The sequence below is a fragment of the Mus musculus genome, chromosome 10 (assembly GCF_000001635.26).
Source record: "Mus musculus strain C57BL/6J chromosome 10, GRCm38.p6 C57BL/6J".
NCBI classification, from domain to species: Eukaryota; Metazoa; Chordata; class Mammalia; order Rodentia; family Muridae; genus Mus; species Mus musculus.
The window spans coordinates 130338066-130353058 of record NC_000076.6 but is presented as its reverse complement, the minus strand read 5'-3'; the positions used below and the strand labels follow the sequence as shown (position 1 = coordinate 130353058).

Here is a 14993-nt window from a genome sequence, read left to right as displayed (position 1 = left end):
ACTATTATTTCTTTCCTTAAGAGTTATTCCATATGGGCCTGTCAATTATTTGTCCAGAAGACCACTATGATTCATTTGAGGACATGCTAAGGGATGGGAAGAAGCCTACCCACAGTGCACTCTCTTACAGAGCTTCTGCCATACTGTACTGCTAAGCTTGCATTTTTTTTGAGTTATAACTCAAGAAGATAGTAACTTTTCCTCTTCTTTCTTCTTCCCTTCTTCTCAGATGCCAGGCAAAAGTCTAAGAAGGATTTCTCTGATGCTGTGAGTATCCTAACTCATTCTCGACATGCCTAATCCCTCCAGCTTGTAGCTGCTTGTCAACTTCTGTGAATGAACACAATGGTTTTCTTGAATCATAGCTGAAAAGGCATTTAATTGTAAACACATTACATCATGAAATTTTCAGGTAAATAGATGGAACTGAAAAAGATCATATCAAGTGAGGTAACTCAGAACACAAAAGACAAATATCACATGTTCTCTTTCATTGGAGGACCCTAATTCCAAATTTTCCATTGGGAAAACACTTCCTAGAATAACTGTAGAAATCAGGAAAGTAAAATTGGACCATTTCTGGGGTAAGTGTGTGGGAACAATAGTGATCAGGACTAAATGAAATATTTACATATACATAATAATATATATTGGGAAAGAGAATCAAGTCTAAAACGTCACAGTCACTTTATATAATATTTTATACAAAGTGCCTGCCTTTCAACTGTTACCTATTACATGTGTAGCAGTTTGTGTTCTCATGTTAATTATGTTACCCCAAACCTGTTTACAGGACTAAAGGAAGCCTGTCCCCAGATGGTTTTTGACTGGTTAATAAAGTTACAGGCAGTCAATAGCTGGGCAGGGAGACAGAGGTGGGACTTTTAGGATTCTCAGGAAGGGACTGAGGAAGGAGGAAGAGGGGATTCTGTCATGATGAGGATGTGGGTGATGGAGCACACCGGAGGTACAGGAGGGAGAGACAGCTGAAGTATAGGTACAAGGGGAAAGTGGGTTGCCCAGCAGGGTCCAGGGCAGCAAAGGTGAAATATAGATTTAGTAAATAATAACTCAGGAATACCAGAGGGGAGTATGTGTTAGTCATGTGGAGTTAAAAAGTGGCTCAGCCGCTGCCTAGGACATATTAAAAATAAGAATACAGGTATGTGTCTTTCATTTGTGAATCCAAAACACTTGGGTGGGTGTAGAGGAGGCATGCACACCTGCCAGGAACATAAAACAGATTAAATATCTACCACTACACACATGAGGCTAGGTGTAGAATTTTCTACATATGATGCCATCCTAGCATTTAAAAGTTTCATATTTTGAAAGATTTTTGATTAGAGCAGCAATTTCTTCAGTGTATTTACTATCATCAGAATTACAATTAAAACGATATTATTTCACTTTTACACTCAATAGAAATGTCTGTATATATTCAGCAAAAGAAAACTAGTCAAAATAAGCCAGAGAAAAAGCCAAAGAATCTCTAATTATTGGAAAGTGAAAAAAATGTTATAATAAGTGTGTAAGTTAATACTGCACAATAATAAAAAAGGAGGTTGATGGCTTCACAAAAATGCATAGATGAACATTACAAATAATATAAAGTCAAAGAAAACAGTTCAGAAAATACCATAACTTGTGTATAATGTTATGTCAAGATATTGATTATCCTGTAAGGCAGAAGAATGAATGGAAAATGACCAAAAATTTAAAAGGCTTTTAAAATGCTGGTAATGTTCTGTGAAAATTCATTCAACAGTATTAACTCATACTAATTAATTTTTTCAGTAAAAATAATAACTTAATATGCTTTAAAGTAAAATTAAAATGCTGTTGATCTATATGCTACAATTCAGTAAGATTTACATTAAAATGACTGGTTAAAATTCTAATTTCTGCAAAAACAAATTTCACTATTACTACCTAAATATAATATACTCATTCTATAGTTATCAGGTTGTAATCTGGAAGGTATTTTGTTGGTTGTTTTTGAGAATCAGCTTGGATTGAGCCTTTGAACACTGGACTTTATAATGAGTATGTGAGCTCTATCTACATGTTACCTGATAACTAACCTTAGAGGACCGTATGCAGCTTGTTGTTAACTGAAACATCCACATACAGTGCATGAATATAGTGCAAATATATAAAGGATAATAAAAAAAGAAAACTGGAAACACTTTCAATGCATAATAACTGCCCTTCAAGAGCAAAAGTAAGAAAATTTGCAGGCTTCTTTATAGCATATTAAAAAAGTTAAATACTGAAATTATTTTAAAACATAAAAAAATGGAACTGTGTGCTGCCCTCCTCATCTCCATTGTACTGGCCACTGCTCTGCCTGCCTTCACCAGGCCTGCTACACTAGGAGCTTCCAGGTTAGACCCTTCCTGCTGCCCCCAATTCCCTGCCGGCCATGCCCCCTGGAGTATGCCCAGCTTTTCTAAGACATGCACTGCCCACTGAATTCCATTGCCCAACCCAAGTTTGCTCACTGTAGGCCTGCTGCACCAGGAACATCCAGGTTAGGCAAGCCTTCCCGATATCTGCTACGTCAATAACATTAACTTGCTGAAGAAAGAAATTGAAGATATCAGAAGATGGAAAGATTTCCCATGATCATGGATCAGTAGTAAGATTAACATAGTATAAAATGACCATCCTGCCAAAAGCAATCCACAGTTTCAATGCAATTCCCATCAAAATTCCAACACAATTCTTTACAGACCTTGAAAGAGTAATTCTCAACTTCATATGGAAAAACAAAAACCCAGGATAGCTAAAACAATCTTGTACAATAAAAGAACTTCTGGAGATATCACCATTCCTGATTTTAAGCTATACTACAGAGCAATAGTAATAAAAGTCACATGGTATTGGAATAAAAACAGGCAGGTTGATCCATGGAATGGAACTGAAGACTCAGAAATAAACCTATGCACCTTGATAATTGACAAAGAGCAATGGGGACAAGAAAGCATCTTTACCAAATGGTGCTGGTCTCCATGTAGAAGAATGCAAATAGACTCATATCTATCACCCTGCAAAAAACTCAAGTCAAAGTAGATCAAATACCTCAACATAAAACCAGATACAGTACCTCTAACAGAAGAGAAAGTGGAAAACTGACTTAAACACAGGAGACAAATTCTTGAACAGAACACCTATAGCACAGGCACTAAGACCAACAATTAATAAATAGTACATCATGAAACTGAAAATCTTTTGCATGATTAAGGGCACCATCAATAGGATAGAATACAGACACACGCACACACACACACACACACACACACACACACACACACACACACTCAAGAACACACAGTCAAGAACAGCAACAACAACACACTCAAATAGGACAGAACAGAAGCCTACAGAATAGGAAAAGATCTTCACCAACCCTACATCCAATAGAGGACTGATACACAAAATATATAAAGAACTTAAGGAATTAGACACCAACAAACTAAATAACCCAAATGAAAAATGGAGTACAGAGGTAAACAGAGAGTTCTCAACAGAAGAATTTCTAATGGTCCAAATGCTCAGCATCCTTAGTCATCATGGAAATGCAACTCAAAATGACTCAGTTTCCATCTTACACCTTTCAGAATGGGGAAGAACAAAAACTCAAGGGACAACACACACTGGCAAGGATGTGGATCAAGACATCATGAAATTTTCAGGCTAAAGGATAGAACTTAAAAACATTATCCTGAGTGAGGTAATGTAGACCTAGAAAGACATGTGTACTCACTTATAAGTGATCATTAGCCATAAAGTGCAGGATAACCATGCTACAATCATCAAACTCAAGGAAAATTGGTAATAAGGAAGGCCCAAGGGAGGAGGTGTGAAACTCATTCTGAAGAAATGGGTCTAGTGTAGCACCAGGACTTTTCATCATGGCTTCTCATCAAAACCTGCAAACCATCGTCACCTTCCACCACTAGAAGGCTGCCTTTTACATTCAATGAACTGTGTCTAAGATTAGGGTAAGAAATGCCACACCTTTTTTAAACAACTGGAAAAAAACACAAAATAAATACTTCTTGGCACTGCCATTCAAGGCAGACTAAAATAAACATCCCTGGATTATTCAGTACTATTTATTCCCTGCCAAATAAGCAAGTGTGGGTTTATTTATGTCAGTTAATTGATGAGTTTGGATTAAAGGTTATATAAGCCTGGAGACATTCCTGGATGGAAAATAAGGAGTAGGCAGAAGTTGTACATCTTAGAAGTCACTCTTGCAAGAAGAGTCAGACATAACTAGGTCACAGAAGCTTCCCTGTGTCCAAGGAGACTGAGTCTAAAATGGTACAGGCTGGTGGAATTTCAGGAGAGCCTTATATTTTAAAGCACCTTAGAGAAAACAAGCAATATACTTTAAAGCCTCTGAACTCCTCATGGTTTTGTAGCCCCTGAGTCCCTGTTGTACTCTGTTCCTGAGGAGGAATGATCTACCTCCATCTATTCTTTTTTTTTTTTTTTTTGACATATCATATAAAACTGTAGTAATGGGGAAAGCCAATGGGAGGGGCCTACCACTCATGCCTGTGATTCTAAGTAGATGCAGAGTTTCATTTTCTCTTAACTCTATCCCAGATCTTTCCTGGATTCTCAACCTTCCTACTGAATATCATCTCAGCCTCAAGTTTCATTTGTCCAACAGCTTGGACTACCAACTGACCCAAGTCCCAAATGTCTTCCTTGTCTCTGAGTTCATAGGGACTGGGTCCATCATCACAGCTATCTGCCAGCCACATTTTTGCTTTTGAGCACTTACCCACAGCCCTGCAGCCAGTCCTCAATCTTATTGATTGGATTCCCTAGAAAAAGCAGACATTGTATGATTGTGGGAACCAAAGAAAACCACACCTCCCTATGTAACTCAGGCATACTGCAAGTTGTCCTTACACAAGCCACAGCATGACCCTTTTACCCATGGTGGTTTTGTGTGTGTGTGCCTGCATGCATATAAAAGGAATGTACTCATATATAAAGATGTTGGACATGTCTCCTCTTTCCTGTAGACCTCAGAAAGTTCCCAGTGTACAGACAACCATGCTTTCTACTTTCTTTTCTAAAAATTTGGGAAAAGGGATGGTTCCTTTCCCAAAAATAAACAGTGAGGAGAAGAAAAAAAGGAAGAAAAGAAAGAAAAGAAAAGAAAGAAAAGAAAATGAAGAAATGTCACAAAAGGGATGGCCCTGTGCTTTTTTTCCCTAACAAATAAACAAGGATGGTTTTACTGTTTTTGTTTCAGACTACATCTCTGGTATTTCTCTTTGAACATCAGATGACATGGGCTTTTGGAAAAAGGACAACTACTTCAATGAGTCTGAAAAATCTTCAGTGAAACTTCTCAAAGGTCACTTGTATCAAAGTTGCAACCTAAATCTGCGCATAAACTATTTGTAGTCTTGTTACACACACTTAATTCACAGACAAACCCTGTTCTGTTCCTTGACTCATACAGAAGTTTCTCATGAAAGGTGTCCCTTTTTGTTTCCCAACCATATATGCCTATAGCTGCCTCATATAATTCATGTATCATATGATACTATACCTCTCCCTTACAATCATTGAAAAGAGTCATAATGACACTTTGTAAGGTTCTACTCTAAGTAGAGGCTATAGCCATCCTGTGCAAGATACAGTAGACATCTATGTAACATTCAGCATTTTCTTACCTTCCTGGAAAACATCATCCAGGCTAGAAGGCTCGGGATCCAGTGCATCCTGAAGAGCTGCTGCTGCTTCCTCTTCCAGGACCTGGGTTTGCCAGTTACGACTCTGTCGTAACCAGGCCCTTCGTTTCTCCCAGGATGTGGGGCTCAGTACCGATGCCTCCATTGTTCGAGCCCACTTTCAGGCCTTCCTATCAAACTGATGCCTTCCTGAAAGTTGAAACATGGGGGAAAATATCTTTTACCATCTCTTCATATCAACTCCTCTAAAGGTGAATGTCTAACTGTCTGTCTGTGCAAAAAGCTTTTTCACTGCCTAATCAGGAAAGAAATGATGCTTAGCCATTTGCTGCTTCAACCCATCCACCACTGAGATACCAGATCTTTTGAGTTCAGACTTCATCTTAGAGAACTTGACCTAAGGTTGAGTTCAAATTAACTAACAGACCGGTCAGTTTACCCTCCAACAAGACTTCTGTCTGGAACCAGTTTCCAGGTTATTCCTCAACAAATCTGCATCCCCAGGTTACAAGCCTGTCCCTGGCACTTCACTTCCTACAACCATCAATCAGGAAAAACGCAGTAGTTAAGTTTATGGTTTGGCTTCCAGCACCAGCCAATTATGTTAAAGGCCATAATGCTCCCCCTCTCACTCCCAATCAGAGGTGTGCCAGGAGAGATTACCCCCCTCCCCCCCCGGCACGTTTTTAGATTTTAAAAAATTGGATATTTTATTTATTTACATTTCAAATGTTATCCCCTTTCCCCGTTTCCCCTCAGGAAACCTTCTCCCCTCCTCATGTTCATCATGCCACCCACTTACACTTCCTGGCCCCAGAATTCCCCTACACTGGGGCATTGAGCCTTCACAGGGCCAAGGGCCTTTCTTCCCATTGATGCCTGATAAGGCCATCCTCTGCTACTTATGCAGCTGGAGCCATGGGTCACTCCATGTGTACTCTTCGGTTAGATACCCCTTCTTGTTTTTATAAATGCTTGCCTCAAACTAACCTTAGGGCTGCCCCCTCCCAATCTCTTGCGTGTGGACCAAGCTCGAACTTGAATAAAGAGACCCTAATGCGATTGCATTGGAATCAACTCCTTGGTGGTCTTTTGGGGTTCACAAATGCTTCCTGGCACACCACCACCACCACCAAAAGTAGGAATGCCTGAAAAAAATCTAAGTACCAGGTCAAGTATTTCAAGTCAGTAAGTCTAAAAGCTTTAAACATCACAGGAGTCACAGGCCACTGAGGAAATTTTTTGACTTAAAGTATGCCTACTTCTTGTGGTAGCTGAAATGTTCTATTAAAAAACACTTTTCTTAAGGCAGGTATGTTGGTCCATACCTGTAGCTCTAGCACTCAGAAGGCTCAGGCAGACCAATCTAAAGCCACAATTCAATAGAGACTATGTTTAAAAGAACTGTTTTCTTTACTCTTTGTAATTTTGCATCTCAGAATCTAGCATTGAAACTAAAATATTTGAGGAACTGGGGAGATGCCTCAGTCAGTTAAGTGCTTGGCACACAAGTATAAGAACCTGAGTTCAGATCTCCAACACCTACATATAAGCCAAGTAATTTTAGCTGTGGAGGCAGAGCTGGGAGGATCAGTTTCTGGAGTTTGTTCATTAGCTAGACAACCTAGTCAGCTCAATTAGCTTAAGGTTCAGTGAGAAACCCTGTCTCAAAAAATAGGGTAAAAAGAGATTCAGGAAGACATTACCATTGTCCTCTGCTCCCCCCTCCCCATTAATAAAAGAAAAGGAAAACAAAAATCTTTACATTTCCACTTTATTTCATCTGCATGGAGATAGCTTTTTAAAAGTTTAGAATTAGCAAAGTTTAAGAAGGCCAAATTTCCACAAAAGGATGTGATCACACCTTTAGTGTCTAGCTTGTCTTTCTTTTCTTTTCTTTTTTCTTTTTTCTGGATTTGTTTGGTTTTCTAGGAAACACATGAGATTTTCCCCAGGAAAAGAAAAGGAAATAAAAGCTATAATAGAAACAGGACACGTAACTTACTGCCTCAAGTAACCAGCAGATCACACCTTCCCACAGTCACTTTCTAATTTGTCAGTTTTCACATTGACTATGAGTTGCTTACTCAGCCTGTTAATGTAACTGTCACTCCACAAATTGCTAGTTAATTTGACACCTTTACACTCTTTCCCAAAATATATAATGCCTCTAGACACAGAATCTGAGGGGAATAAAGGGAAGAATCATTTAGCTGTCCAGATAGAGCTTGAAAGGCAGGTGCTAATGTGAACTCAGTCACACCTGCATCCCTCCACAGCGAGTTAGTATATTTTCAAAAAAAATTCAGATCTTGTACTTCCATCCTCTGGAATGGCCATGCACAGATTCATCTTCAAAATTATATTTCAAACTATTAAAGTCAGAGAAAATAGGAGAGAAAAATATAAGAATTTCAAGAGATTTCACTTAAGACTCAAAGTTACTAAAGCAGCTTTTTTTTTTTTTTAATGAATGTTCTGGACACAAACTGTTCTTCTAGTGCAATAAAATTGTTTCAGTTGTTTTGTCTTGCTGTATACTGAGAAAGACAATCTATAATTGTTTTTGACTAGTCTAGGCTCCTTCCCTTTGGGCCCAGTCCAGGATTTGCCTTCTAGAGAAGGCAGCTTTAGCGTTATAAGATGTTTTTGCACTCCTGTTTGCCTTTTAGGAAGCAGCCAATCACTTAACTAAGCTCAGGACCAAGGAAAGCTAGAAAGAGGGTCAGCAGAGGAGACTGCTGACTTGCTATCACTGGACGATTCAGGATGAGGAGACTTGCTATCATTGGGTGGATGAGGGTGCCTCCAGAAAGAATTCAGGAAAATTCTCTGGAAAGCCTGAAATTAGAGTGTGTTTTCCTAGTCATGCCTTCTAAAATATTTAATAGACTATTTTCAGTCCAGAAAAGTAGATGGCAAACTGACTTGCTCATTTCTTTAATTTCTTCACACAAATCACAGGAAATCCTTAATGCACAAGGACATTTTTGGTGGTTAGAAATACTTAAAAGGACAGGATGCTTCCGGTCTCCATCTGTGCCCCAGAGCTAAGGCTGTCACACATCCCTCCACACCCAAATTCTGCCCAGGAGAGAGCTGGTCTCCCCAGAAGTGCTGACACACCTAAGATCACAGGCTCACAGGACAACAGGAGAGACAAGCTCCAGTCAGAGATAGTAAGACCAACTAACACCAGAGATAACCACATGGCAAGAGGCAAGTGCAAAAACCTAAGCAACAGAAACCAAGGCTACTTGGCATTGTCAGAACCCAGTTCTCCCACCAGAGCCAGTCCTGGAAACTCCAACACACAGGAAAAGCAAGATTCAGATTTAAAAATCACATCTCATGATGATGATAGAGGACTTTAAGAAGGACATGAATAAATCCCTTAAAGAAATACAGGAGAACACAGGTAAACAGGTAGAAGCCCTTAAAGAGGAAACACAAAATCCCCTAAGGAGTTCTAGGAAAACATAACTAAACAGGCAAACTGAACAAAACCATCCAGGATCTAAAAATGGAAATAGAAACAATAAAGAAATCACAAAGGGAGACTACCCTAGAGATGGAAAACTTAGGAAAAAGATCAGGAGTCATAGATGCAAGCATCACCAGCAGAATACAAGAGGTAGAAGAGAGGATCTCTGGTGCAGAAGATACCATAGAAACCATTGACACAACAGTCAAAGAGATGCAAAATGAAAAAAATCCTAACCCAAAACATGCAGGAAATGCAGGACACAATGAGAAGATCAAACTTAAGGATAATAGGTATAGAAGAGAGTGAAGATTCCCAACTTAAAGGGCCAGTAAATATCTTCAACAAAATTATAGAAGAAAACTCCCCTAACCTACAGAAAGAGATGCCCATGAACATACAAGAAGCCTACAGAACTCCAAAGAGACTGGACCAGAAAAGTAATTCCTCTTGTTGCATAATAATCAAAACATCAAATGAAATAAACTAAGAAAGAACATTAAAAGTAGTAAGGGAAAAGGGTCAAGTAACATATAAAGAAGACCTATCAGAATTAAACCAGACTTCTCACCAGAAACTCTAAAAGTTAGAAGATCCTGGGCAGATGTCATACAGACCCTAAGAGAACAAAAATACCAGCCCAGGCTTCTATACCCAGAAAAAAATTCAATACCGTAGATGTCAAGATATTACATGACAAAACCAAATATACACAACACCTTTCTATAAATCCATCCCTACAAAGGACAATAGATGGAAAATTCCAACACAAGGAGGGAAACTACCCTAGAAAAAGCAAGATAGTAATCTTCTTTCAAGAAGAAGATAGTTACACAAACAATCCCATCTCTAAAAACAAAAATAACAGGAAGCAACAATTACTTTTCCTTAATATCTCTTAACATCAGTGGACTCAATTCCCTCCCAAAAATACACAGAATAATGGACTGGATACATAAACAGGACACAGCATTTTGCTGCATACAGGAAACACACCTTAGTGACAAAGACAGCTACTACCTCAATTTTTCAAGCAAATGATCCCAAGAAATAAGCTGGAGTAGCCATTATAATATCAAATAAAACCAACTGTCAACCAAAAATTATCGAAAAAGATGAAGAAAGACATTTCATACTCATCAAAGGAAAAATCTACCAAGATGAACTCTCAATTCTGACCATTTATGTTCCAAATGCAAGGGCAACAACATTCATAATAGAAACTTTACTATAACTCAAAACACACATTGCACCTCACACAATAATAGTGGGAGACTTCAACACTTCACTATCATCAATGGTCAGATCATGGAAACAGAAACTAAACAGAGACACAGTAAAACTAACAGAAGTTACAAACCAAATGGATTTAACAGTTATCTATAGAACGTTTCATCCTAAAGCAAAAGAATATATCTTCTTCTCAGCACCTCATGGTACCTTCTCCAAAATTGACCATATAATTGGTCACAAAACAAGCCTCAACATATACAAAAAGATTGAAACAATCTCATGCATCCTATTAGAGCACCACAGACTAAGGCTGGTCTTCAATGACAACAAAAACAACAGAAAGCCCACATACACATGGAAGCTGAACAACCCTCTACTCAATGATAACTTGATCAAGGAAAAAATAAAGAAAGAAATTAATGACCTTAAATGAAGGTACAACATACCCAAACTCACAGGACACAATGAAAGCAGTGCTAAGAGGAAAACTCATAGCGCTGAATGTCTCCAACAGGAAACTGGAGAGAGCTTACACTAGCAGCTTGAAAGCACACCTGAAAGCTCTAGAACAAAAAGAAGTAAATACATTCAAGATGACAGGAAATTATCAAACTCAGGGCTGAAATCAACCAAGTGGAAACAAAAAGAACTATTCAAAGAATCAACCAAACCAGGAGCTGGTTCTTTGAGAAAATCAACAAGATAGATAAACCCTTAGCCAGACTCACTAGAGGGCACACTAATTGGATAGTACCCTAATTAACAAAATCAGAAATGAAAAGGGAGACATAACAACAGAACCTGAGGACATTCAAAAGATCATCAAATCCTACTACAAAAAGCTATAGTCAACAAAATTGGAAAACCTGGAAGAAATGGACAATTTTCTAGACAGATACCAGGTACCAAAGTTAAATCAGAATCAGATTAATGATCTGATATCCCCATATCCCCTAAAGAAATAGAAGCAGCCATTAATAGTCTCCAAACCCAAAAAAAGCCCAGGACCAGATGGGTTTAGTGCAGAATTCTATCAGATCTTGAAAGACGACCTAATTCCAGTTCTTCTCAAACTATTCCACAAAATAGAAACAGAAGGAACACTACCCAATTCGTTCTATGAAGCCACAATTATGCTCATATGTAAACCACACAAAGACCCAACAAAGAAATAGAACTTCAGACCAATTTCACTTGTGAATATCGATGCAAAAATACTCAATAAAATTATCACAAACGGAATCCAAGAACACATCAAAATGACCATCTATCATGATCACGTAGGATTCGTCCCAGGGATGCAGGGATGGTTCAATATACAGAAATCCATCAACATAATTCACTATATAAACAAACTCAAAGGGGAAAAATGATCATTTCATTAGATGTTGAGAAAGCATTTGACAAAATCCAACACCCTTTCATGATAAAATCTTGGAAAGATCAGGAATTCAAGACCCATAACTAAACATAGTAAAAGCAATATACAGCAAAGCAGTAGCCATCATCACACTAAATGGAGAGAAACTTGAAGCAGTCCCATTATAATCAGAGACTAGACACCTATAGACTACCTATTCAATATAGGATTCAAAGTCCAGAGCAATTAGATAACAAAAGAAGGTCAAAGGGATACAAATTCCAAAGGAATAAGTAAAAATATCACTATTTACAGATATGGTAGTATACTTAAGCGACCCCAAAAATTCCACCAGAGCACTCCTAAACCTGATAAACAACTTCAGCACAGTGGCTGGATATAAAATCAACTCAAACAAAAAAGTAGCCTTCCTCTACTCAAAGGATAAACAAGCTGAGAAAGAAATTAGGGAAATGAAACCCTTTGCAATAGTCACAAGTAATATAAAATACTTTGGTGTTACTCTATCCAAGCAAATGGAAGATCTGTATGACAAGATCTTCAAGTCTCCGAAGACAGAAATCAGAGAAGATCTCAGAAGATGGAAAGATCTCCCATGCTCATGGATTGGCAGGATTAATATAGTAAAATGGCCATCTTGGTGAAAGCAATCTGCAAATTCAATGCAATCCCCATCAAAATTCCGACTCAATTCTTCATAGAGTTAGAAAGAGCAATTTGCAAATTCCTTTGGAATAGCAAAAGTCCCAGGATAGCGAAAACTATTTTCAACAATAAAAGGACTTCTAGGGGAATCACCATCCCTGACTTCAAGGTGAATTACTGAGCAATAGTGATAAAAACTGCATGGTATTGGTACAGAGACAGGCAAGTAGATCAATGGAATAGAATTGAAGGCCCAGAAATGAACACCTATGATCACTTGATCTTTGACAAAGGAACTAAAACCACCCAGTGGAAAAAAGACCGCATTTTCTACAAAGTGCTGATTCAACTAAAGGTCAGCATGTAGAAGAATGCAAATCAATCTATTGTTATCTCCTTGTACAAAGCTTGAGTACAAGTGGATCCAGGACCTCCACATAAAACCAGATACAACCAAAAGATGGCCTAGTCGGCCATCACTGGAAAGAGAGGCCCATTGGACTTGAAAACTTTATATGCCCCAGTACAGGGCAACGCCGGGGCCAAAAAGTGGGAGTGGGTGGGTAGGGGAGTGGGGGGGGGGAGTGTATTGGGGACTTTTTGGATAGCATTGGAAATGTAAATGAGGAAAATACCTAATAAAAAAATTAATTCTAAAAAAAAAAAAACAGATACACTGCAACTTATAGAGGAGAAAGTGGGGAAGAGCTTTGAACACATATGCGTAGGGGAAAATCTCTTGAACAGAACACCAATGGCTTATGCACTAAGATCAACAATTGACAAATGGGTCCTCATAAAATTGCAAAGCTTCTGTGAGGTAAAGGACACTGTCAATAGGACAAAACAGCAACCAACATATTGGGAAAAGATCTTTCCCAATCCTACATCCGATAGAGGGCTAATATCCAATATATGCAAAGAACTCAAGAAGTTAAACTCCAGAGAACCAAATAACCCTATTAAAAATGAGGTACAGAGGTAAACAATGAATTCTTAACTGAGGCATACCAAATGGCTGAGAAGTACCCAAAGAAATGTTCAACATCCTTAGTCATCAGGGAAATGCAAATCAAAACAACCCTGAGATTCCACCTCAGAATGGCTAAGATCAAAATCTCAGGTGACAGCAGATGCTGGTGAGGATGTGGAGAAAGAACACTTTTCTATTGTTGGTGAGATTTCAAGCTGGTATAACCACTGTGGAAAGCAGTCTGGCAATCTCTCAGAAAGTTGGACATAATACTTCCTGAAGACCCAGCTATACCATACCTGGCCATATACCCAAAAGCTGCTCCAACAAGTAGTCTTATTTATAAAAGCCAGAATCTGAAAAGAACCCAGATGTTCTTCAACAGAGGAATGATATAAAAAATTTACACAATGGACTACTACTCAGATATTAAAAACAATAAATTCATGAAATTCTTAGGCAAGTGGATGGAATTAGAGAATATCATCTTGAGTGAGGTAACCCAGTAATAAAAGAACACACAGGGTATGCACTCACTGATAAGTGGATATTAGCCCAAAAGCTCAGAATACCCAAGATACAATTCACAGACCACATGAAGCTCAAGAAAGGAAGACCAAAGTGTGAATGCTTCAGTGCTTCTTAGAAGGGGGAACAAAATACTTAGGGGAGGAAATAAAGAGACAAAGTGTGGAGCAGCAACTGAAGGAAAGGCCATTCAGAGACTCCCCTACCTGGGGATCCATCCCATATACAGACACCTAACCCAGACACTATTGCGGATGCCAAGAAGTACTTCTGACAGGAGCCTGATATAGCTGTCTCCTGAGAAGCTCTGCCAGACAAATAGAGGCAGCTGCTTGCAGCCAACCATTGGACTGAGCATAGGGTCCCCAATGGAGGAGTTAGAGAAAGGCCGAAGGAGCTGAAGGTGTTTGCAACCCATAGGAAGAACAACACTATCAACCAACCAGACACCCCAGAATTCCTCGCAACTAAACCACCAACCAAAGAGTACACCTGGAGGGACCCATGGCTCCAGCTGTATATGTGGCAGAGGATGGCCTTGTCAGACATCAATGGGAGGAGAGGCCCTTGGTCCTGGAAGTCCTGATGCCCCAGTGTAGGGGAATGCCACGGTGGAGAGGAGGGAGTGGGTGGGTGGGGCAGCACCCTTATAGAAGCAGGGGAAGGGAGGATGGAATAGGGAGTTTCTGGGGCGGGGCAGGGGAAACCGGGAAAGGGACTAACATTCAAAATGTAAATAAATAAAATATCCAATAAAATATTAAAAAATTAGAAAAAATTAGAAAAAGAGAAAAACTTAAAAGGATGGCAGTAAGGCATGAAAAGCATGGGGAAAAGGAATAACTGGGAGGGGGAGACAGGAGGGAGAGGTGAGGTAGAGAAATTAGTGGAGAAGAGAGAAAGGGAATGAGGGAAGAAAATGAGGGAAGGAAAGCGGTAAGAAAAGGAAGGAGGTGGGGAGAGGAGGAAAAGAAAGGACAGAAAGACAAGAGAGACACAACTAGAAAGGGACATAGGGCTGAC

General features: G+C 39.1%; 1 protein-coding gene across 3 annotated transcripts in view; it reads right to left on the bottom strand.

The window, feature by feature from the left end:
- Positions 1-14993, bottom strand: part of Tespa1 (thymocyte expressed, positive selection associated 1) — a 40644-nt gene that overhangs the window by 10411 nt on the left and 15240 nt on the right. For all 3 annotated transcript variants that reach the window (XM_006514006.3, XM_030245238.1, NM_183264.4), the window contains 2 exons: positions 5709-5915; positions 4802-4844 (listed from right to left, as the gene is read on the bottom strand). In XM_006514006.3, coding sequence (XP_006514069.1) covers positions 4802-4844; positions 5709-5871 — 206 coding nt within the window. In that variant the 5' untranslated portion in view covers positions 5872-5915. The remainder of the gene's footprint in view (positions 1-4801; positions 4845-5708; positions 5916-14993) is intronic.